The sequence below is a fragment of the Dendropsophus ebraccatus genome, chromosome 11, assembly GCF_027789765.1.
Source record: "Dendropsophus ebraccatus isolate aDenEbr1 chromosome 11, aDenEbr1.pat, whole genome shotgun sequence".
Taxonomy (NCBI): Eukaryota; Metazoa; Chordata; class Amphibia; order Anura; family Hylidae; genus Dendropsophus; species Dendropsophus ebraccatus.
The window spans coordinates 23,759,547-23,786,582 of NC_091464.1; the positions used below are offsets into that span (position 1 = coordinate 23,759,547).

The window sequence follows — 27,036 nt, forward strand, 5'->3', positions numbered from 1 at the left end:
TCATAAATAGACTTCATAAAGATACAGACTGCCTTTACAGTCTTATACTTTACCTAATCCGCTTGTTTGGTGTAGCTAGGCCGGGGGGGGGGGGGCGCCATCTTGAAGACATAACTTGCGTTCCAGCAAATTCCAGTAAATTATATTTACAAATATTGTTAAAATCAGGATTTACATCTAATCGGAGAATAAAAATAAATAAATTTTTGCCCGTGATTGGTTCTCTTTAAGGACCAAGCCCAAAAGGACCCAGTGGACCGCACCAATTTTCATTTTTGCATTTTCGTTTTTTCCTACCACCTTCTAAGAGCTCTATCCCTTTCATTTTTCTATCTACATGTAATAGCTTGTAGATGTACTTTGTAATGGCGTCTTTCGTTCTACCATAAGATGTATGACACAAAAATATCATTTATGAAAATATAAATTGGAAAAAAAATGCAATACTAACTTTTGGGCGTTCCAATATCTACGCAATGCACTATATGGTAAAAGTGACATAATACCATTATTCTATAAGTCAGTCCTTTTTTTTTTGCAATTAATTATTAATAAAACTGTCCTATTTTGACTCTTATAACGGGTTTAGTTTTTCACCTACGGGGCTGTATGGGGTGTCATTTTTTGCGCGATGATCTCTTGTTTTTATTAATACCATATTAGTGTAGATGGGACATTTTGATCACTTTTTATTAATTTTTTTTAATATATATCATGTAACAAAAAATCTGCAATTCTGGAGCTTTTCTTTTGAGTGGCAGACTTAATAAGCAGGGCGCCGATTGGAGCGCACAGAGGAAGGTAAGAGAGCTCTGGCGGTCCGACACAGCGATCGGGACCTCCGCAGTCACACTGCGGGGTCCTGATCAGTAAGAGACAGGAGCTGCTCCTGTCATTTACACTTAAACGCAGCTACAGCCTGTCTTTAATGGGGAGGGCCCGCTCTGTAGCGCGCTTCATAGCACATGAAGAACTTAGGATGCCTCGGGTCATCTGGTGACAGGCGGCCAGGGCGTGCCTGTACATCCTAGGTTGTCTAGGGGTTAACATTGCTCTGTTCACATCCCTATAACTTTTTCCGCTTATGGTTCTGTATCACGGCTTATTTTTTGTATTATGATATGTAGTTCATTTTGGTTTAGATGGGACTTTTTGACTAAAAAAATCTGCAGTGGTACATCTAGATGCCTGACTACATCTGGCCATATTATGCTTGTGAGAAACAGGCCTTAGGGTGCGTTCACACTTACCATTGCCGCAGCGGATTTCACTCTGCAGCGAAAATCCACTGCACATCCCTTACTTTTAATTTTCAGTTATATGACATACTCGCAGTGGGAGTGTCATCCGACGAGTGTGAGTGTGTAAATGCCGGTCCCCTTAACACCCCGCTGCTGCAGTACTGGACAGATGATCTTAATTTCTGACGAATTGGGATGCGTGTGCATCCGTGTGCGCCCATATCCAAATTCACTGTTGCACACAATGGCCGCACGCTCCATTGTGTGAACTGATAGGTAAAATTTTACCTATATAGGAGATGAGAAAACTTAAAATTTCGGTTCAGCAGGTTCGCCTATGCAAAGTTTGGGTTTGTCTGAACCTTAAATGAACTGCATTAAAACAGCTAAATGATTGTAGGCTTTTAGCTGTTTTAGCACAGTTCAGCAAGTTCTCTCATCAATACTTACCTGTCTGCGCTCACCCAGAGTCCCCCACTAATCCCAGCTGTGACCAGTTTGCACCAGTCTAAATTTTACACCCTTTGATAAATCTCCCCCTATGTATGTGCTTTTAATATCAAGCCAAGTGTCACTGTATATCTCTAATGGATCAGGATCTGGGAAATGTGCGGTAGCCACTCCAGTGCATGAAGAATTTTTTCATTTTTACAGATTTTTGCATATAAAAAACTGTTGATTCTGTAAACCTGCTACACACTGCCTATTTGACACATGCCACATAAGCTCCTTCTACATTCCTACACCTCCAGTATTGAAAAAAAAAACAACCTGCTACTTATCAAAGCTACAGTCAGCCACAGCCCCTGGTGACCACAAAAACCTCCGAGCAGCAACTGTAAACTCCTGCTTTAGCTTTTTATTTATTCCATTTTTTTAAATAATAGACAAGGAGACATATCTCCTTGGGTCTCATTTAGCTGCTTCGAATGCATAGGCATAGTAGAACTGCACTCTGCTGCACTTAGATATCTATACATACAGTTATACCTCTTGATATTGTATCAGAAAACTTTGGTTATTGTCCAAAATTTATTCAGCTTCCCGCCTGAAGCCTAATATACAAGCAATAGGTTTTATTTAATGCCATATAGCTTTGATGGTACGTTTAAAAAATATTATTTCTTTTTCTTTAGTGCCTATCATCTTGGGATAAATCCGGAGCATCACCTTGACGGAACAAACCAAAGTCAAGGTTGATTTATTTCGGATTAGCTGAAAATGCTTCATCTTCACATTTATTACCACAATTAGAATAAGTCCATCAGTCTACCGGGCACAACCTCTTTCTATGATATCATAAAGAAACATATTTTTCTTCTCTGTGGTCTTAATCTCCACATCTGGAGCTCACTGGGAGATTCAGTAATCTTCTAAAAAAGAAAATAACCTTTTAGGAAATAGATGTGTTTAACCATTACTGGTGTAGACTGTGAAGTTATTGTTACAAATTTCCTACTAAATGAGCCTGGATTGTGGGTGAGTATTATCAATGGGAGTTATAACCCACAATCTAGATTACTTTATGGACATCTGGGTTGGATTGTGGTCTCTGCAGGACCTCCCTAGTTATTCCAGATCATGGTGTCATTGGTTGTATAATACTTTGATGATAGGTTACAGTCAGTGAGAAATACAGGCATTGTAGAGAATGCCCATGGCGTTTTTAGGGTAAAGTATGAATTGTCTAGTCCCGTGTAATATGCAAGGGATCTCTCTATTGAATTGTCTAGTGTTATTTGAATGTTATATACTTTTTCTAGATACTCTGCATTATACAGAATGGCAATTACTATTTAGGCTAAGTATGAAATGAGAGCCATAAAAATGCCTCTATTCATCACTATTTAGGCTCAATATGTGAGTACAGTCATAAAAAGATATCTATAAAAATGAAAAGACGTTTATGAAATTGAAAGAAGAAATATACCTCCCGATTACTGGACCCTGGAGATCACTTCTGGTTTCTTCTGCATAGCTATCCTGCTGACACTTGGCCTCCTGACTATTGATCCATGGACCTAACTCTGCTGCATGTTAGCTTCACTACTTAGCAACCTCCATATACTGACCCAGCCTTCTTCTCCATGGTTGGGGTCACTCTTATCAGAGCGGACCAAGTGGACATGGACAAGTTATAGCGAATGTACTATTTGCTACCTAATTATTATTTTTTTTACATCAATTGGACGGCAACGTTGCATAGATCCTGGTGACATGGTCCATTTTTCTAATCACAGAACAGTTCCTGCCGTCTGCGCCAGTTTCATGGCATGAAAACAGGACCGCTCCAGAGGTGTAACTACTACTGTAGCAGCCATAGTGGCTGCTATGGGGCGCCATGGCCCACTCCTGCAATACACGGGCCCCCTGAGCTGTCATCATTTGCTGCACCGGGTGGCCAAGTGGGCCTCCCGGGTTCTGCAAATGTCTCTTTAACTGCAAGCACTCCTTACGAGTGCCTGCAGTAATGCAGTATAAATACACTAGACGGCTTAGTGGTCAGCTGGGAAGGGGGGGGTGGCAATGAAAAGTTTGCTTTGAGGGCCAAGCCATTTCTAGTTATGCCCCTGGACCGCTCTATGCACTGGAGGTAGGCTAAGCACTCCCAGTGTATTGATATCCCCTCCCCTCGCTGAAGTAGCCAGACTTAATTCTAAAGGAGGCGCATTACCAAGTGGAGGGGGTATTGGTATGCTGGTGGTGCTGGGCCTGCCTCCACTGCATAGAGCGTCCCTATTTGCATGTCATGAAACCAGCGCAGGTGGCAGGAGCAGGGTGGCAATTTGAAGAATGAACCACATCACTGGGATCTACTCACCAGCGCTGACCAGGTGATGTAAAAAAAAAAAAAGGGGGCAAAGTGGTACATTTAATAGTCAGATAGTCAGATAAGGGCTTAGCTTTATACTGGGCCCATCAACAAAGACATCCTCATAACATCACTGGCGGGACTGCATTACACTTTCCTGGCCATTGGCATTAAGATTGCCTCGTAAACTAACAATAAAAACATCATTGGCAGCATCACTGGCAGGAGTAATCTACAATTTGCCAGTCTGTCTGCTGGCATTGCATAAATTGTCAAATGTGTGAAATTTGAAGCGTTTCATACTTTGATGTTCTATAATGGGAATTCTATAGATTTCTGAGACATTCTATAGAATTCTTAATTCCATACATCGACTGCAACACATTAAAGTAGCAGTTCACAAAATTTTTTTATTGTCCCCCCGGTAGCGGCTGGTACGTATACTTACCAATGATGATCGGTGTCCCGCAGCACGGCTCCTTTCCGGTCCCGCGGTGCCGTTCAAATCGGGCGCGCGCTCACATCCACCTCTTCTGTGAGTCCTCTTCTCTGAACCCGGGAAGTCACGCTTCTATAGAGAATGCATGGAAGCGAGTGACTTCCGGCGTATAATGATAGGATAGAGAAGAGGAGTCACAGCACAGGCGGATGTGAGCGCACACCGAATTTGAAAGGCACCGCGGGACCAGAACGGAGCCGCGCTGCGGGATACCGATCAGCTAAGGTAAGTATACGTGCCAGCCGCTACCGGGGGACAATAAAAAAATTTTGTGAACTGCTACTTCAACTGCAATACTACTGTATCTGCCTGAGCATAGAATGGAGCCTATGGGATGGGCAGAACTTCAAGCTGGGGTGCGCGATGGAGTATGCTTGAAGTTCTCCGCTCGGAATCCGCAGTGTATACATAACCTTACATGGCTGATAGCCCAGCCTTGTTCACCAATAATGCAGGGAGAGGTGGGGGAGAGGGGAGGCATGCTTCTGCAACTCAGCACCACCAGATTGACTCTTAGGGTACTATTACACGGAACGATAATTGGTCGAATCGGCCCGATTCGGGTGATTATCATTCCGTGTAAAAAAGATAACGATCAGCCGATGATCGTTGTCATCGACTGATCACTAATATAGGTTCTGACCTATAAGTGTCGGGCGCCGACCCCGCACCGCTACGTGTAATAGCGGTGCGCGGCCGGCGATTGACGATATACATTACCTATCCAGGCTGCAGGGCCCCTCTTCCTCTGTGCTTCTTCCTGAGTCCGCGCGCTCCAGCTTCAGAGTGGCCTGACTCAGCTGACAGGCCGCTCAGCCAATCACTGGCTGGGACCGCCGCGGCCAGTGATTGACTGAGCGGCCTGTCAGCTGAGACAGGCCGTTCTGAAGCTGGAGCGCGCGGACCCGGGGAGAAGCACAGAGGAAGAGGAGCCCTGCAGCCTGGACAGGTAATGTATGCAGTTTAAACGAGGGCTAACGATTATCAGGCCGCGTAATAGGCCCAGGAAATGAGCGCCGATCTGCTAGAAGATCTGCGCTCGTTTACATTCATTTTCGCCCCCCATCGGCCCGTCTAATATTACCCTTAGGCTGATAACATAAAAAGGCACTTTTTTAACTTTACAGTGATAAGAAAAACTAAAGGTATGGTTATTCTACACCCCTAGAAGCTATCTGCCTGGACGTGTGGTATCAAACAGACAGATTCACATTAAGGCAATAGAGATGCAATGCCGCACACTTCCCATAGAATACAGCAGTTGCTTCTGGAAGAAATAAAACTGTTTTTAGAATCGTATTTAATACATCTAATGGCTAAGTAGAAGTTTTGAGGTATAATGCAAGAGAGAGAGACCGTGGAACTTTCTATATTCGTTTGAAGAATAATTTTAACTGTCTATATATATAGACATCCAGTATATAGAAACTGCTAGCACCTCACTCATCAAACAACATTACATGTGGTCATTCTCATACTTCTTGTTACAAGCAATATAGTGAAAAATGGATGTGACAATGTGATGAAACTCACACTGATGGACAGGGACAAGTGGTGGAAGAAAAGATAGAGGCCAGGAAACAGAGTAATGTAATTAGAAAGAATGGTCATTTGGGATGGAGACCGTAACTCTAGAATTGCAGGACTACAATTTGGAAACACTGGCGCATCTGGAGCAAACATGTATTACTGTACTTTGTCAGCTGACTCAAAGATGACCGCTAGAGATAAGTGAACATTCGGACCGTCCGCCACCCAGCCCTGTACCTTAGCAGCGCTGCCAAATGGACCCCCCCCCTCCTCACAAGCGATGAAAGAAGAGACAATGCACGATCAGAGGAGGACAGAGCAGGATCAAGGACAGGTAAAATTACACGCTTGAACTACAACCCCCACAATGTCCTGTTGACAGTTTATGATGTTGTAGTTTTTCAGCCTGCTGCTCTCCAGGTTGCAGAACTACAACCCCCATCATGCTCTATTGCAAGTTTAAAATGGGAGTTGTAGTTCTGCAACAGATGAGAGGATGACACAGTATAGGTGAGGGGAAGGCATTGGCATAGTAGAACTACATCTCCCAGCATGATATGTGGTAATAAGCAGAACTACATTACATAATGGCAGTTGAAGTTCTGCAACAGATTAGAGCAGGAGTAGGGAACCTTAGCTCTCCAGCTGTTGCAAAACTACAAGTCCCATCTTGCCTGGACAGCCAAAGCTTTAGCTGTCCCCTGGATTAGAGGATGACACATGAGGGGGAGACAGTGACACAGTACATGGGGGGGGGGGCACGGTACATAAGGGGGAGGCGGTGGCGCGGTACACTAGGGGAATGTGGGTACTTGGGTAATGTATGTTGGCATACTGTACTAGAACACATTGAAAACACTTCTTTTTTCCCCTCGTCAGGAAACCCTGAAAGCATTTCCTGATGGTTTCCTTAAGGTAAAAACTGATTACTGTAAGGAAATCCTGAAGCTTTCCTGAGACCTTTTCAGGCCTCCTGATCAGGATTTCCTAACAGTAAAAACTGACACGGACGTGTGAATGGGTGAATGGTGTGAATATTTATCAAACTGGTGTAAAGTAGAACTGGCTCAGTTGCCCCTAGCAACAAGTCAGATTCCACATTTCTTTCCTCACAGACTCTTTGGAAAATGAAAGGTGGAATCTGATTGGTTGCTAGGGGCAACTGGGCCAATTCTACTTTACACTGGTTTGATAAATATATTGAGATAGCATTTGACTGGGTTATGTACTGTATGTGATGGTACACATCATACGAAGTACAATAGGTTCTGCCCCCATCGGGTGCTGATAGGTTAATAGAAAAACGTAACTTGGAATCCAGCACTCCAACCTGTGAATAAAACATGCAGCCTTTAAAAATTATCCGCGAAATTATCATGTCCTGTTTAAGGGTAGCTTCACATGTACCATATGGCAGCGGATTTGATGGTGTGGATCCGCAGCAGATTTGATCTAAATAACTGAACACCATCAAATCTGCTGCGGATCCTGTACATGTTAACGCACCCGAAAAATATAAAGCAGCGGGTATATTTTTTTGGAGTGCTGGGTTTAATGGGGTATTTTCCCATTGGACACAAATAAAACCTACAATGCATTCATTCCAGCATGTTATACAAGGTAATGAGAGTTTCGCCTACCTGAATAACCAGTGATGTCCATTGCTTTTAGATTTCGACACTTTATTACTGTTAAGGTCAGTCGTCCGGCTGTAGGTAGATAACATAGGGAGAACATGATTTCTCCAAGGTCCACACTTTCCTTAAAATAGAAAGAAGTAAATTCTAAGAGAAAGTTTAAGATAGAAAAATATACTGCAAAAATATATAAAACGTAAACAAGTAAATGAGTCACAATAACTTGACTAAGTGTGACTGGAGCAGTGACCACACAAGTGAACTAGTGTTCCATTCAGACAGGACCTCAAATCTTAAAGTGTCACTGTTGTTTCAATAAACTTTTGACATGTCATAGAGACACGTCAAAAGTTTTGATCGGTCAGTGTGTGAGTGTTCATACCCTGAATTCTACACTTTGTGTCAGTGAGAAAAGATGGCCTTATAGAGCTTAGCACGGACTTCTCCCGGCTCATTCTTATGGTGTGATTGCACAGACCCGGAATGATCAAAACTTTTGACATGTCTCTCTGACTAGCTACATTTGCAGCAAATTTAGCAAAAATTTGATTTGTTGACAAAGCAACAAGTTTATTCCTCTGTTCATGCTCTCCCATTGTCCTCTTCCATGTCTTCAGCCACCTACAGCTCCTCGGGTAATTATTGACTGAGGGACAGCACAGAGCCAGTGACTGGCCACTCTCTAGACAAGAGTAACAGCCCGCTCAGCCAATCACTGGCTGCAGCACTGTCCGTTTACAGTTAGCCAATGATTGGCTGAGTGGAGAGTGACAGGCCACTCAACCAATCGCTGACTGACTGAGAAGGGACAGTGCTGCAGCCAGTGATTGACTCAGCGAGCTGTTACTCTTGTAACGCGAGAGTCACAGCCTACTTAGCCAATCACTGGCCATGGTCCTGTCTCTCAGTCAGTGATTACCTGAGTGGAGGCGGCTTAAAGGGGTTATCCAGCACTACAAAAACATGGCCACTTTCCCCCTACTGTTGTCTCCAGTTTGGGTGGGGTTTTGAAACAGCACCTGAACTGGAGACAACAGTAGGGGGAAAAGTGGCCATGTTTTTGTAGCACTGGATAACCCCTTCAAGACAAAGAATGTGGACAGGTATGTATAGATACGCTAAGTTCGGTTTGTGAAGTTCATAAATTTTGGGGTAAAAATTTGCGGAAGTCAAATTTTTTTTAATGTTTCACTCGTCTTTGACATGTCAAAAGTTTTTTAAATGACAGTGACACTTTATGATCACTGGGGATCCCAGCAGCTGGACCCCTAAAATCACATATGAATGTCCTACCCTATAGGTATGTGTTAAAGGGCAACTCCAAAAATTTTTTCTTTCAGATCAACTAGTGTCAGAAAGTGCCAGAGATTTGTAATTTACTTCTATTAAAAAATCTCTCAGTACTTATCAGCTGCTGTATGTCCTGCATATCTCTGTCTATAACATACAACAGCTTATAAGACTTCAGATTTTTTAATAGAAGTAAATTACAAATCTCTGGCACTTTCTGGCACCAGTTGATTTAAAATATTTTTTTTTCCCGCTGGAGTTGCCCTTTAAATGCTGTTTTAAGGCCAACCCCTTTAAATATCCTTTTGCAATAAATCTTACTGTATACATTTCTAACACACTTATTCCTTATGCACATGGCTCCATTTGGTTTTCCACAGAGGGGCATCATGCCCATAACCTCTCTGTTTTTTATGCAGGCAGACTAAGCGTCGCTTCAAAAAAAATAAATAAAAAAATTAAGCTGTACAGACTAAACGGAAGCAATCTCGATGTATCACTTTGATGCAAAGCTGAAGTAATTATAAACCATGGCGACTTGCATTGGGTAAACTGAGAACATGAAAACAGAATGTTATGCGGCACACGTCTGCCGACAGCTGATTGCATCCCTTGGCCCAAGAAAACCTTTTATTCTTCCAGTAGAGATTGATGCAATGCAGCTATCATGGCCTGATTTACATAGTGGATTCTGAACAGTTGATGCTAAGAAGTGTCGTGAAGCTTACTGAAGTATTTATTTGTTCTCTGAACCCAACATGTTTGGCCAACAACTAGTCCTCCAAGCCCCACCACACATACATCTATATATATATATATATATATATATATATATATATATATATATATGTACACATAGCCAAGTGCCCATGTTTATTTCAGTAGGATAGGGTAATAGATCAGCGCCAGACTTGCCCGATCATGCATGTTTATTTCAATAAGAGAGGAGAACAAGTCCCTGCCAGACTCCAGACCCCCTGGCAACATCTAAACTATACTTAGGAACAAGAATTAAAACTCGAGTATCACATAATTTCTAACGTGAAAAATATACCACAAACAGCGCTAAAATAAAATATCTGTCTGGCACCTTTAACAGCTTTTTTTTTTGTGCCTAAAGGAAAAAGGATTACAGCTCAAGAAACACATTTTCATCAGCATAATCCCACTCTGGCTCTCGACGCCAGCTCGATAGTCCATACCATGTAAGCAGCCATAGCGATGAGATACTAAATCACTTCTAGAAAGAAGGGAAAAAAACACTCAAATGGACATTTTATAGTTATATAGATTCGTAATTTACTTCTATTTAAACATCTGAAGTCTTCCCATACTTATCAGCTGTTGCATGTCCTGCAGAAAATGTTGTTTTCTTTTTAGTCTGACACAGTGCTCTCTGCCGCCACCTCTGCCGGCCAATCACTGCTAGACTAGCAGCGAACATGGCTGGGGCATCGCAGTATCTCACAGCCATGCGGTATACATTAGAGTATCTCACGCGGTATTTATTAGAGAGTATCGAGTACTTTCGAGCACCTTGAGTGAATTGTGTACTCAATCAAGTATACTCACTTGGGGAGATTTATCAAACATGGTGTAAATTGAAACTGGCTCAGTTGCCCCTAGCAACCAATAAGATTCCATGTTTTATTCCTTACAGACTCTTTTGAAAATAAAAAGTGGAATCTGATTGGTTACTAGGGGCAACTGAGCCAGTTTCACTTTACACCATGTTTGATAAATCTCCCCCACTCATCTTTATTAATTTTCTTCTCATAGTCAACCTGTAAAATTGGTAGTTCCATGAGGTTCTCTCTGAGCTAGAAGCCATCCCATACATTCTCTCTCTGAGATATAGAATATTTGGTCTTTTGTTCACTAGAAACTAAAGCCAATGTACCAGCTTTTCTGTTTTTACCATGATTTACTATGACTGGGATGGTCCTTTTTCAGAATCGTGGCCCAGTCCCCCTGCACGGTACCGGTCTATTACTGAGCTCGGGCCCGGCCTGAAGCACTGCAGGCTGGTTAGCCCACCCCCTGTGGGCGGAAACCCCCTCCCCTATATGATGCAGCTCCATTGATTCTAATGGAGCCGTGTCATAGAGGGGAGGGGGTATGCTCCCACTGGGAACGGTCCAGCCCGCCTCCAGTGCTTTAGGGAGGGAGAGTGCTCGGTAATAGACTGGCGCCATGCGCGGAGACTGGGCCACCATTTAAAGAAAAGGAGAGCGGCACCGGCCATCCCGTGCCAGTGCCGGTCTATTCATGGTAAAAACTGAAAAGCGATGTACCACTGTTACATTGGCTTTAATGTTATAAGAAGACGATCATAGCAGTGAATGAAAACAGTACTTTCTATTAGTGAAAAATTCTATTTTTCAGCTTCAAATAGAGGGCTAAACACCCTAAGGTGGTTGTAACTCATTAGAAGTTGATGTCAGCAATCCTGACTGCAATAGACTTCTGCTATGCACTGGTTTCCAGCTAGAAATCATCTCATTTTAATCATTAATAAATACATTTAATGTCACCGAGTCAGCTATACTACTGTCATGTATTCATTTGGATGGTTAGCATTGTTTACTGTAGAAGTAGGGGAGATGCTGAATCAGACGTCGTGATGCCAGCTGGAAGCCTTGCCTAGAATCTAACCACACGCTTCTGCACTGCAATATATACATCGGGTAAAAAAAGGCTGATTGACTGAGTATAATTCCTTATAATTAAAACTCAGAGTTGAATTATTCTTAGCTTCAGGGTTTTTCAGAGATATTAACTCCTACTAATATTCAAATAGGTCTACAAAGTGGTATGGACTGGGAATTGTGGCAGTAAATATAGGAATGAATATGCTTATATATGGAAAGGTTTTGGTACAGCCTATCTCTTTGTCGCTGAAGTAAAAAAAAAAAAGAATTCCCCCTACCTACAAGATAGGGGATAAGTAGGAGATCGCGGGGGGTCTGACCGTGAACCCCCCGGCTATCTCTGTATCGGACCCCACCCGCGGCTGTATTCATTCCTATCGAGCGACAGAAGGAGCCGAGTAAGGCGGAAGAGCGCTGTACTCTGCTCTTTCCGTCGCTCCATAGGAATGAATAGAGCAGTGTTTGACGTGCTGACCTGGGGCTCTATACATAACAGGACCAGAGAAATGGAGATCACTAGGGGGTTCAGGGGTCAGATCCCCTACGATCTCCTACTTTTCCCTTATCCTGTGGATAGGGTAAATGTAAATTTTTCCTGAAAAAACCTTTAAGGCCTTTTTACACGGGCCGATTATTGGGAAGGAATGTTGATAGAATTACTCATTCAGGCGATGATCAGTCAGTGTGAAAGTATCAGTGATCAGCTGATCAGTGTGAAAATGCCCATTCTTCAGGTAATTTTGTGCAACGCTAAAAATTATTGCTATTGGCTGCACCTCTTTGCGTAAATGAATGAAGATCTTGCTGATCGGCACTCACTTAGGGTCCATGTAAAAGGACAAGAGACATAACTACCACTGTAGCAGTCATAGCGACTGCTATGGGGCCCGTTGAACCAGGGGGCCCGGAGGCCCGCGGCTGCAATACACTAGGCCCCCTAAGCTGCCATCATTTTGCAGCACCTGGTTGTCTCCCGGGTTCTGCAAATGTCCCTTTAACTGGAAGCACTCCTGACGAGTGCTTGCAGTTATGCACTTATGACTACACTTGACGACTTAGTGGTCAGTCGGGAAGGGGGGGGGGGGGGGGCTGAATTAAAAGATTGTTATGGGGCACAGTCATTTCTAGTTACGCCCCTGAGAAGGGTATAAAGAATATCTGTCAATTGCCCTGTCTTAAACCCAGTGATTCCAGCATCTTGGACTGATCCTCAGGAACTGCAAAATGCTTCTCCCAAAATTCTGATTTACGTGTATTAGGCAAAATTTTACAGAACCCTCTCCAGTTTGCTCTTTCTTGTAACATCAAAATAGGAGAATAAAAAAAAAAAAAAAAAAATTAAAGAGGATATCAAGAGACAAGGAAAGGTTCTACCTTTTTTGCTCTCCAGCGCTCCACTCTCTGCCTGTTTGTGCTGATACTGAGATGAAAGGGGGGCATTACACCCGCACGCAATGTCCAATCGCTGCCCGATCTCATCACTTCATTGGTAACAGCTATTGATCACTGCCCATAACTTGCCCTTGACCCCCTCTCATCTGCAGAAGTATCAGCATGGCGAGGAAGTGGAGCGCTGGAGAGCAGAAAAGGGTAGGACCTCTTCTGCTCTCTGGATATCCTCATCAAAAGCGAGGAGTACACATCATTTGGACTGGACTCCCAGTTGCAGGTGTAGTTCTGTATTTAACAGCCCTGATTTTTTTTTTTAATCCTGTGCAGCCCCTTTTAGACCAAATCAGGGCACAATTTGCTTCCAGGCTAAGCTTTAGTAATAGCACTTTGTTTCAAAAGAGTAGACGATTGTTATTTGTATGAAGCTGATAGGTGCCATTTCTTGAGAACTATAGTAAGTGCTATAACTAGGGATGAGCGAACCGGCCGAGGTTCGGGTTCGTATGAACCTGAACGATCGGCTTCTGATTCCCGCTGTCTGCCCGCTCCGTGGAGAGGGTGGATACAGCCTGTGGACCGCCTGGAAAACTGGGATACAGCCTATGGCTATGGCTGTATCCCAGTTTTCCAGGCAGTCCTCAGGCTGTATCCACCCTCTCCACGGAGCAGGCAGACAGCGGGAATCAGAAGCTGATCGTTCAGGTTCATACGAACCTGAACCTCGGCGGGTTCGTTCACCCCTAGCTATAACCAGCATTAAGGGAGTATAAGCTCATAGCTACAAAAGCTTTACAGTCAATATATTAATCTTAAAATGGAGGCATCCTCTGAGCAATACTTCTAGCTCGAAAAAGTAACTCAACTGGATTGCATTGATGCACAGGTGTCTTAACAATCCAGCCCATGTGTCGTGTTCTCACAGCTGATGAATAGGAGACAATCTGCCTGGAGCATTCCTAATGATGCGGGGGGGGGGGGGGGGAGGGACAGAGAGGTTGTGCCAGCCTAATGCACAGACATTCTAGGGCATGCCAGTTTGACACAGGGCTGCAAGTTTAAAAGTAGTTTTTTAGGACAGTAACTGTATCACCTGCCGAACGGACCCCAGGGCAGATCTTAGATTAATAGCAGCTATCTGAAGGTACAAGCGGTTTGGGGGGGGGGGGGGGGTCAGATTGTGGGTACAGAGTCGCTTTAAGTCGCAGTAGTGATGAGCGAAAATCCCGATGTTTGGTTCCGAACACGAATGTAAAGAAAAATGATTGTGGGTTCATGTCAAATAATGAACATACAGTAGAAATGCATGTTTCAGTCTACGCACATGCGTACAGCTTATCAGGTGCAAAGCGTAAACTGCGCTGTTGCGTATGTTCGCAAGTTCGAATATGTTCGACGATGATCGTTATAACCATTCCGTTCATCAAACAAATTGTTTGTGATCCGCGAACACGAACAATTAGCGCCATGTTCGTACGAACATACAAACATTTACGAACATGTTTGCTCATCACTAGTTGGCAGCATTGTCACTCTTTGTTCCTATTAGACAACATTTAGATCACAGATCTAGCTCCAGTGTGAACTGCAGTCATTTGTTTACCTCTTGCTGGTGAATTACTATTAGATATATCATCTGGAGGTCCCGATAATATGACTGTATTAAGAAGCGGAATAATGCTCCCTACTTCTGCAGATACTGAATGCATTATCTGTAGATTGCAGACCTGTCTGGTTACTATATATGAAAGTGGAAATAATGAAAACTCTTGGAGTAAACCAGTGCAGTAAGAAGATCATCTGACAGAGGTATAATGAGATTCTATTCTTTATGGTTGGTATGAACTCTGTGGCCATCAGGAATTCGGATTGTATAGACCAGGCAAACAAATGATGTAATGTTCTGTATCGATCCAGCGGCATTCAGCTAAACTACTAGATAATGGCAATGGCCCCTGTAGATTTTCAAGTAAGATACATACTACTGGAGAATGAAATGGTAGATGAACCGATATGCTGCTTGTATGCTTAGAGGGAGCTGGTGGTGTGGAATCAATTTCATTATGTTTGCAATGTATTTATCATACCAGAAAAAACTAATCTATCTATATTAAGGGAAATTTATTAATCCTTGTGCAATGGAACAGCGGAGCAATCACCCATAGCAACCAATCAGATCTTCCCCCATGGTTTTTATTTTTTGCTCCGGCTTTGTAAAACTTTTTATATATTGCTGCCCTTCTATACAACCTAATAAACATGTTATTCTCCCCTGGTGTCCCCCTGCGGTGTCTCCAGGTCCCTTACTGAACGCTCCAAATAGTGATGAGGGAACATGTTCATAAATGTTCGTATGTTCCTACAAACACGACGCAAATTGTTGGTGTTCGCCGTTCACGAATAATTTGTTTGATGATCGGAATGGTCATAACGATAATTTTCGAACACATTCGAGCATGCGAACGTTTATCTTGCGATGTACGTAACTGCGTAAGTTTCCTCCCACCAATTTGAAAGAGCCAATAAGCGTGTGGGGAAGGAAGGGCACATCAGGTAATGTAGTAGCCATGTTCACTACTGGCATCACTGTGATTGGCTGTATGATTAGCGTCATTACATACGTTACGTGCATGCTAGAAAAACACGACGCTGAGGCCAATTTTCTCACAGTTTTTCCTGATTCTTGTGCTGTCCAATAGGGAGAGTAAAACGAGCAGGGATATCATCTGAATTTAGTTAGGCAGCAATATTCACAGTGGTAGTTAGTCAGTGTAGGAAGGGAGAGCTGACCGAGTAGGGCTTAGAACGTTGTGAAAGTGTCAGAGTAGGGAGGATGACAGAATCCAGTGTTTTATCACTGTAACAATTAATTTCTTAACCTTGTAGTGACCAGACGTCCTCTGTGAAAAAAAACTTAAGAACCCAACAGTCCTTTTTAGGGCTAATTCATGATTTTTTTTTCTGTATTAATCTTTCTGTATGGCTCTGCTGTGTGCCAGGGATCGCCAGTATATAGGCACTGGCGAATAAAAGATAGGCTAATGCTACGCGCCTCGTAATTGCTCCGCTATTAGGCATTTTGCGTTTTGCACCTGATCATTGGTATGCATGAGCATAGACCGAAACGTACGCTTCTACTATCCGTCCGTCATTTGTTCGTGAATGTTCAGCCAACACGAAGCAATCACAATATTTTTTTTAATGTACGTGTTCAGGATCCAAACGAAAAATCGGGATGTTCACTCATCACTAGTTCAAACCGCAACTTCCAAGATGGACTTATCTAGTAGTGACAGCCTGCTCAGCCAATCACTTTCTATCTTGGAAGTTGCAGGGGGAGCGTTTAGTGTGGGACCCTGGGGGATTTTTGTCAGGTGAGAATAACATGTTTACTATGTTCTACAGAAGTTCAGCAATATATGAAAAGTTTTACATGGCTGGAGTGCCGTTTAAATAAGGATGTGGCAGAGCAGAATTTTTTCTTTTAACTAACTCAGCAGTAATGGATTATAACTGGTCCATTTCGGCGGTAGCTCGGGGCCCTGAGCTCCTTGGGGGCCCATGGCCACCCAAAGAGACTTATACTTTCAGTGGTGTCTCCTTGCTACAGTGCACAAAAATCTATCCCGTATCTATGAGCACCACTCTAGTGTTGCCATTCCGTGTTTCCCCGAAAATAAGACATCCTCCTAAAATAAGACACCCCAACTAGCCTAAAGTTAGGCATCTCCCAGAAAATAAGGCACCCCCCAAAAGCAAGGCCGCCCACCGCCGCCATCCAACGCCACCTCCTACCACAGCCCTGGACTCACCTACTCCCCTCATGGATCTTCACAGCCTTAATCGCAGGCATAGTGGTCTATGGCGCCCACGTCCAACCGCATGTTTAGACCCACGCCAGAGGCCACCTGACTCACATCCCGCTGCAAGCTCCTGGTCTCGCTGCTGCTGGATGACGTGACTCAGCATTGTTCCTGCTTCAGCAAGAACACACTGAGGATGATGGTGAGTATTCTTGGGGGGGATTTATTAAACTGGTGTAAAGTAAAATTGTCTTAGTTGCCCCTAGCAACCAATCAGATTCCATCCTTTATTCCTCATATATTCTTTAAAAAATGAAAGGTGGAATCTGATTGGTTGGTAGGGGCAACTGAGCCAGTTTCACTTTACAGCAGTTTGATAAATCTCCCCAGAGTGCCTCTTTGGGAGCAAAAATTAATATAAGACTCTGTCTTATTTTCGGGAAACACGGTGGTTACAGTGGTGTGTGTGTGTGTGGGTTGGGAGGGGGAGGTCTTTGTGAACAACCCGGGGCCTATGGTAAAGTTAATACGCCCCTGGTGCTCAGTCTTGCTTAATTTTTTTTTTATATCCACCTGCCCGATCCCTCTGCCACTGACACGACAATGCCTGCTTAGCAAGTCATTGGCCATAGGGGTGACCGACTTCAGATGTTGATGGCAGTGGAGGAGGATCCCTTAGAGGATCATAACTTTTTTTTTTTTATTATTATTTACAATGCCTGGGCTCAAACTATTGTGGTGCTGGACAACCTTTTTATCCTGTGAAGTTTTAATCTTAGTATAACCCTTCAGAAATCCTTTATTTTTGTGTCAAATGTTTTGTTTTTTTTCCCCTTTTTTGGCCAAGGTTTCAGGCCTCTAGGTGTTATAGCAACCATTGGCATTCTATGAATCACAGGGGGCCCATAAGGCACAGGGGGAACCTCCTCTTATCATTAGACATAGATCCTGTGGTCACCACTGACTGTGGCATCTAGGTGGTCAAAAGCCACCACTGAAGCTATATATAACCCCAGCAATTTCCACTGGAGACTGGGTCTATATTACAGCCATTTTCTCCTACCCATTAGGTAGGTATTTATGATACAAGGTTGTTGGCAAGTTAATGTATTTTTGTTGCTCATGAAAGTTTGAAACGCGATATAATAAAACATGTTGATTAAATAATGTCTTTGCCTCTTAGCATATAAAATATGCATCTATGCAGTAAATGTGTTCACTGTTTCACAGGGGACATGAACTGAATGAGTCTTTATATAGCTGAACAGAGTAAGTCGCTGCTTTCTGAATGAAAAGAAATATGTATACATATTAATGAAAGGGAAGTTAAAACCAAAGGGAATTTAAATGTCCCATAGCAACCCAACAGTAGATTAGACGGCAATCCCAGCTAACTGGTGAGATTTTGATTAAACATCCTACTTCGGGGACACGCAATTCATGCTTCAGAAGCTGCACTTTAAATTTTAATGCATTTTAATATATTTGCATTATTTTAAATCGTACTGTTTTACTGCAATGTGTTTTGTCTTTAGCTTTATTGAATGATCCTAATTACATACGATAGGGCAAAACCAGCAGATTGGTGGAGGTCTGATCACTGGGACCCCTGCTCATCCTGAGAATGCAGGAAAATTGTGGCCTAGAATGAATGAGGCTCATCCCCAATGTGTGGCCAACACTCCATTAATACTCTGTCGGGCTTCAAAACATTGGAGAGTATGAATGGAGCCCTGGCCATACATAAACATTCAAACCTCACAATTTCGCCTTCACTACTTCCTAACACTTTGCCTTAAAAAAAATTCCCAAATCCCTCTCTTCCTTTACACAGGCGATTGCAAAAATTCTGGTACAGTAGAAGTATTGATAGTATTTGGATGAAATCCATGCCTACTACTTTCTGTCCCAGTGTATACTGAAGAACATTTCTCATTCAGGAACTGCCGACAAATTTCAGTCACCAGTGGCTCACATCAAAAAGAATGCGGATGTCTGATTTGCATCCAAATTGACCAAGCACAATCAGACAATCAGCCCACACTGGCACTGCGTGGTTCTTGGGACAAGCTGCTACTAGAGATGAGCGAACCTCGAGCATGCTTGAGTTCATCCGAACTTGAGCGTTCGGCATTTGATTAGCGGTGGCTGCTGAAGTTGGATAAAGCCCTAAGGCTATGTGGAAAACATGGATATAGTCATTGGCTGTATCCATGTTTTCCAGACAACCTTAGAGCTTTATGCAAGTTCAGCAGCCACCACTAATCAAATGCCGAAAGTTCAGGTTCGGATGAACTCGAGCATGCTCGAGGTTCGCTCATCTCTAGCTGCTTTGCATGATACATTGGAGTGCTGTCTTGGAGAGATTCTTTAATTTGTTTACAGACCTAGGACCCTGCACTTACATATTTTTGAAAACCTGTGTTTTTACAGACTGTTTATACAGTATTAATGCTTGTGGAGTGTCCTGATGTCCTCTAGCCGCAGAAGCCCAGTTTCCACATCCTTGAGCAGGATAAACAGTGAAGACCTAGAGGGTCCAGTAGCATAGGGGATCCACATCTGCTATCTGTTACACTGATAATAATATCCTTGCTGGACTACTGTAACTGACTTCTTTGTGGCCTTCTGACAAACAGACTAACACATCTCCTATCAATCTTAAAAATTACCTGAAACTTAAAGTTTCCTTTATATTAAACATATTTTTCAAAAATGTTTGGTCATGTTTCTAATCTTTTACTTTACTACTAGAGATGAGCGAACCTGGAGCATGCTCGAGTCCATCCGTACCCGATCGTTCAGCATTTGATTAGCGGTGGCTGCTGAACTTGGATAAAGCCCTAAGGCTATGTGGAAAACATGGATATAGTCATTGGCTGTATTCATGTTTTCCACACAACCTTAGAGCTTTATCCATGTTCAGCAGCCACCGCTAATCAAATGCCGAAAGTTCGGGTTCGGATGGACTCGAACCCAAACCCAGTTCGCTCATCTGTATTTACTACCTATATTATGTGAAGTTTTCAGCCTAGCCACTAAGCCTAATAATAGTCTGATACTTCCTCTGCTTTAAGGGGAAAATATCAGCAGGTTAGACAATAACCTGCTATGTCCCTATTGCGCACGGGCGCTGAAGATGAGTCTCTTAGCTTATGGCGCCATTGTCATCTTGGCGCCATTGTCGTGTAGTTAGAAGTTAGATCTTTATGTTAATCCGTTGGCTTGGAGCATGTTCTGCCCCAGGCCAGCCCCTCTCTCGTAATGAAAATCAATGGAGCGGGTCTGCTGGGGGCAGGTTGGATAGGTGCCCCAGGGGTGGTAGTCTCACGCCCAATCCTCCAAGCTGCCCGATCACATTAAGGATCTAACTACTAACTGCATTCAAACAGAAAGAGTTATCTTTATGCTCAGCGCTCTGTGCACAAAAAGGACATATCAGCAGGCTAGATTTGTCTATCTTCCTGATAGTTCCCCTTTAATGAAAACTTTTCAGCTGTCTCTTCACTTCATATATTTACAAGCAACAGTGCAATACCAGTAGATAGATAAATAAGATGAATCCAACCTTTCACAATAGGTGTTGGACAAAGCTCAGCCTCACTGATATATATATATATATATATATATATATATATATTGTTTTTTTCCTACTTGTAACCTCTTAAATTTATTATTAAAGGAAAACTATCAGCAGATTAGACAAAACTAACCTGCTGATAGGCCCCTATAGCGCCCGGGACGCTGAGGAGGAAGGTATGTGTCTTACCTTTCTCCTCCGCACCTCTCCTGCAGTAAGTTGGGTTAAAGTCAGCTCCGGAGCACCATTAAGAGCACTGCTACGTCAACCGGCCCGCCCATCTAATGATAATCAATGGAGGGGGCGTGACAGATGATGCGGCAGTGCTCCTAATGCTGCTCCGGAGCAAATTTTGCCCCTGGCTAAACTATAGACATTAGAATTCAACCATATATTTTTGTTTTTGACCATAAATGAAATAATTTTTAGTTTGGACATTAACGTCTTCTCCCGAAGCTCTAATGAAAAATTATGGAAAATTTTAAGGGTTGTTTAAAGCTTCCTGGAATAAATGGCAAGGGAGTAAAGGTCCATTTGCTTTTACTCCTAACCTGGCAAACATCAGCTAAATCATTTAAAGTACATTGTCAATCTAATTGTTCAAGTGCAATTATGCTATTACTGCTCCCGTGATATGTTCCATATCTCGGCGGAATGACAGGAGGACACATTTAATTTGCTTTTTGTCAGTGAGCAAATTTAAACAGAAAAATAAATACACTTACAAGGGCAGCAGGAGGCAAACAAGAAGCGACAGCCTGGCATAACACGTCTCATCCTCAAACAAATTAAAGTTATTTCTATAATACAACATCGAGTGCGAGGAGCAATGCCTCGTATATAGGAGAAGCCCTTGGATCATTTTCTCGAAAGCACATGAATAAAATTAAATTTTATAAAAATTGTTATGTCCCCCCAAAAGGTTGTGTTATTTTTTTCCCTATTTCTCATTAACGTCTTTCTATGTTTTATATCTAGATATCCTGAAGGGGGTCGTCTCGGAATATACTTGTAGAAACTGTCGTGGCATCAAGCTGATCTCTGCAGGTCTCTCTTCTAAGACCTCCGGAGAAGAGTTGATTTTCTCGGGGAGGTTTCCATCATCTGATCACGTCATGTGCTCCGAAGAGTCCACTGCATGTGAAATATATTATTACATCTTAGCCATTCAGATGAGTCTGTCAAAACGAGAGTTAAAGGGGTACTCCAACGAAAACAAAACATTTCTTTCAAATCAACTAGATTTGTCAAGTACTTCTATTAAACAATCTTAAACCTTCCACTACTTAACAGCTGCTGTATGTGTGGTGCTCCACTGGGTGATGTTATTACTGGTGGTTGTGACAGCTCAGCCAAAGGTGTCAGTGTCGTGACGCCAGTGCTTGTCCAGCACACAGGTTTGATGTTGGTACTTGCTTGTTTTGTGTGGCTAGCTGTGTTCCCCAACGGTCGGTAACCTGCCGGGTTGTAGTTGGTCCCTTAGGCTCTTGTCACAGTAGTCCTGAGTGGCAACTGACCCACCTGGACTATCGGTACCGCCACCCACAGAAAGGGGAAAAATAACCCAAGGTGTGTGGCCTGTGTGTATGGGTGCTGGTGCAGAACAGCTTTTACTATAGAATTCTTCAGTAGTACAATACACTTTCACCAAGAGATAAATCTTTGACACAGACTTTACTGCTTAAACTTGTTTGTGCTTGGAGAAGTAGAAAGGTTGTTGTAGTCGTGCTTAGAGAGTTTAGCAGAGGAGAGGAGTTTGTCGAAGGAGCCCCAACCCAATGTAGCTGTGTACCCTGCCAGAACTTTGAAGAAATATTTTAGAGTGAAATACTTGTACCTGTGTTTAGACTTTGATCTGACCACCTTCTGCCCTACAGTTTCGAGCTACCCATCCTAATGGGGTGATACAAGCCCCAGCCATGGTTATCTGGGTGTAGCTAAGCTTTCGGGCCTTCCCCGTTACCTGCATTGAGAGATAGGATACATAGACCTCTTTCAGTAGCTTTGTCCTGTGCAGGCTAGTTCCTCTTGTGTTTCAGGATACTGCCCTGCACTTTTTAGATGTGTTCTTGGCATGGGCTAGGGTGTTCATGGACTCTTCTCCCTTTAAAGTGCTTAGCACTGCATAGCAGGTATAGTAAGAGTAAATAAAGAACTGGTTGTCTCTAGCTGCATCTGTACACACTCGTGTCTTAGACTAGACTGCACTGCTCACTTCCTCCCACACAGAGCTAACTCCTCCTACAGGGGGTGAGTTTGTGTGGGCAGTGATAGGTAGTAGAAGAGAAAGCACCTCCTATTGCCTGGCACAGAACACATGGTATAACAACAACCTTAACCCATTACCTTCTATCAGCTGTCCATTGAATAACAGGACTTATAAATAACACTGGCACCTGGTGGTGAAACTGTGGACCACTCCATCACCACTTAACCTGGAGTGAGAACTTTACAACAGGTGCCCAAGGCACTTAATAGTGGGGCACCACATATGTCCTGCAGGAAGTGGTGTATTTTTTCCAGTCTGATACAGTACTCTCTGCTGCCACCTCTGTCCAGAGCAGTAGTAAATCCTCTTAAAAACCTATCCTGCTTTGGACAGTTCCTGTTATGGAGAGAGGTGGCAGCAGCAGACAGGACTAGGTAAGACTGGAAAGAATGCACCACTTCCTGCAGGACATACAGCAGTTGATAAGTACTGGAAGACTGGAGATTTTTAAATAGAAGCAAATTACAAATCTATATAACTTTCTGACACCAGTTTATTTGAAAGGAAAAGAATTTCGCTGGCATACCCCTTTAACACTGGTCACAGTTCCACCTCTTCTTCCACAAAGAGAAGCAGAAGAGTCTCTTTGTTCTTGCAGGGCACTTGGAAAGCATGTTGCACTTCATTAAAAATGGGTAGTGTTTTGATGTCTGCCTTCCATCTTGCAGATGTAAATTGTGTGATTTCGATTTAATATTGATATAAACCAAAGCAGTCACAACAAAAAGCTGTATGAGAAGTAGGGCATGCTGGGCAATGGAGACTGTTCCCCTTGTGAAAGACGTGCAAGATGTGAAATATTATTGGATTTTTGACATGTATACCTGCTTATTTATTAGCGTCACTGTGGTGATTTTAAACCTCTTGCAGTTTATTTCTCTCTACTAATTATGAAAAAAAAACATCATATAAAAAACTTCGATCCCCTTTCTCAGTCTTTTATAAGCTGACAAAGGGTCTGCACTCGGTAATTTTCTGCTATGGATGTAATTATATTTGCTCCCTACAGTCCCCAAGAGTAGAGTATCATTTTTACTAGGCAGTATATTGAAAGAAGGAATAATTATAGCACATAAAAAGCTACCATCAATCCATTCTCATGAGTACATTTCTGTCAGCCAACAGGTGGCAAAGACTTTATGCCCTCTCTCCAGGTACTGAGCCTTTCCATGCTTTGCAGTCATTTTCCTCTAATAGATCGGTCAGTAAAACCTCCTTGAAAATAATTTCTCCGTATGGTAGGACATGCTCTGGAAAATAAACAGTGTTATGGAAATAAACAGTGCTTTGTTCTTGTTTTTGTTTTTTTTTAACTTTTTCTAGTAAGAATGAATATATATATATATATATATATATATATATATATATATATATATATATATTAGCCTTCACATGACTTGATTTGGGTGGGAAAAGAAGTTCTGGTGAAGTAATATTCTGTTGGGAGTTCAATTGGGCACTCTATGGGCTTTTCATAGAAACTATATCCATATATACATTACAGGAGTATTCCTCTCAAACATAATGTTTCATATGTTGCTGCCCATGGTCAGGGCCGTATTTACCACTAGGCACCCGTGGTCCGGTGCCTAGGGCAGCACCTTGCAGGGGGGCAGCACCAGGGAGCAGGGGGACAGAAAAACTAATTTTTTTTGTTTCTATTTCTTTTGTTTTCCTCCTTCCGTTCAGACTTGCCAGTAAATCTGGTTTCTTTTCCTGGGGGGTGGGGGGTATGGTGGTATTGGTCAGGTCTGGTATCGCCAATAGGTGCGTGTAGATGGGGCATCTTCAGGTTTAGTGCCTAGGGCAGCAGCAGCTGTTAATACAGCCCTGCCCGTGGTGAGACTAACAATTCCATCCATACTTGTTATTATCTATTCAGTCTCCTTATCCCAGTTCTGACTTTCTGCTTTCTGATGAAGACACAAAAATCTATTTGTGAGCTTTTCTCTCTGTCTCCCCCTCCTACCCCCTCCCTTTCGAGACAGTTCCTGGCTTTATCTGCAACATTTTAGCTTCTTTGTAATGCTGGAAGGGTTATTCTAAAGTCAAGTTGCTAAAAATCTCACTGTGACAAAATTTACCAGCATTGCAAAGACGCTACAATGTTGCAGATAAAGCCAGGAAGGGACTTGTTTATATCAGCCGTCTCAGAAGGGGGGGGGGCAAAGAGAAAGGCTTGCACACAGATTTTTGTCTTCAGCAGAAAGCAGCAGCTCAGAACTGGGGGAAGGATGCTGAATAGATAATAACAAGTATGAAATGAATTGTTAGTCTCACCATGGGCAGAAAGATGTCAAAAGTTATGTTTGAGTGGAATACCCCTTAAAAATATAGGCAACATATATACCATTTTATGGGCAACGCAATGCTCAGTAATATTGAGCACAGTATAAACTATTTCCATGAGAAGTGTTTATTTGGGACTGTATGCATTATTTATCTGGAAACCATATGGCACATTTTAAGCTGATTACTGCAAGGACTATTTATCTACAGACTAGATAACTTAATCATAGAGTTGTTATAAATCTTACTTCCATATGTTTGGAACGACATGGCCACAGCATTATATATATAATATAACAACAATATTTTAACTATGGGGCGTATAGCTTAAGAGGCCTTGCTAGGGTATAGCAAATTCTAAAAAAAACAGTCATTCCATTATATATTTATGTCAGGTCCACATTTATACAAGTTATGTTTGGGGTATTTTAGTGGTATTTTTTTCACATATATTTGTTGAAATCAGCGATTCTCTCATCTCTACTCTTCTCCATAGATATTTTATGCAGGCTGGCCTCCTACTCGCTCTCGCCATCATCACTGTGCACACATGTGCTGCGCATGCCATCTTGACAGTTTGCGCATGTGCCAATGCTCTTCTAGGCCATCACCAATAGGTGGCACTGTAGCAGTCATGGCTGTGAGGCCCTCACATATGCACGGGTGATCAGCCAGTATTTTTATAACAGTGTGGCCTCCTCCCTTACCCAACCTCCCCCTATATGGCTTCTGGAATTTTTTGGAGGATTTGCTAACATAGAACATTGTTGAAAACCAAAAGGGATATGTTAGGCTAAAGCACCACTATCGGTTTTGTTTTGAACAAAAAAAAACATTTGGACTATCAGGTACATTCGCTTTAAGTTTTGTCCATGGATTGAATGACGCCGGTGCAGGGAAGCTGGCGCCATGGTCCTTATTTTGAATTGTGGCCCGGTTCCTGTGTGCGGCGCTGTTCTATTCCCGGGCACCTGTCGGGGGCCCATGTGGAGACCGCCGGGGGGCATAGGTTGGACAAGTAATAATAAATTGGAAAACCCCTTTATGTTCCCTAACCCAGTTTATTGTAACACTTAGGCTGGATCCACACTACGTTTTTGCAATCGTTTTTTGCAAAAAAATTGATAAAAAACTGATGCATTTGTGTGCATCCGTTTTCATCAGTTTTTCCATTGACTTCCATTATAAAAAAAAAAACTGATCAAAACGTACACAAAAGTAAGGAAAAACGGATGCACACAACGTAGTGTGAACCCAGCCCTACTTGGCAAGAAGAAAGGCTGTTTGATTATGGATTTCAATAAATAAAATCGTGCCCAATCTCATACAGACTCTTTATAATACATCATATACTATATCATTATTTCTATGGCTAGTGCATTTTTCCTGATAGCTTGCTTCTTATCAGGCCTTGCATGGTGGTCACAGACTGCCTAGAGATTGGTATTACAGATCTATAAACATTCATTTGGTTGTTGTATGACCCCTTAATATAATAAAATAAAATAAAAAATAAATGAATAAAAATAAAATAAATAAAAAAAATTAAGGAAAAAATACTTTTTTTTTTTTTTGCTCAGATGAATAGTAAATAATAAGTAACAAGTAGGAAAGTGTCTCCCGTAATACAAAGTTTATAACTATAACTATAATTAGTATGATGGTTTTTCTGCTACCTTAGATGAACTCTTGTCTGTGTCAAATGATGCAGGCAAATATATTCTGCAGATCATGTTTGGGATTTGTTATGTCTCCTGTGCCATTGTTTAGCACATCATTAGGTTTTATGGCTTTGGAAGCTTCTATATGCCAATATCTTCCTGTGAGTGTTATGAATGCAGTGTGTTTTTTATACTACGATTATGCATAAACTAGTTTTCAGCCTCCTTCGCCTTAATACCTTGATTCATGCTTGTGTAATCCCTATCATTTCTTTGTACAACTGTGTCAGTGGAGTTGAACAGCCTTAAACCTTATGATTCCTGCAGTCAGATTGATCGGGTTGCTTTGATGTCATTAGGACAGTCTGCCGGCGGATTAATCAGG

At 42.4% G+C, this 27,036-nt stretch overlaps 1 protein-coding gene across 1 annotated transcript in view; it reads right to left on the bottom strand.

Moving 5' to 3' along the window:
• Positions 1–27,036, bottom strand: part of SYT6 (synaptotagmin 6) — a 229,118-nt gene that overhangs the window by 16,687 nt on the left and 185,395 nt on the right. Inside the window, exon 4 of the mRNA XM_069944997.1 lies at positions 7,723–7,843. Within this exon, the coding sequence (XP_069801098.1) occupies positions 7,723–7,843 (121 nt within the window). The remainder of the gene's footprint in view (positions 1–7,722; positions 7,844–27,036) is intronic.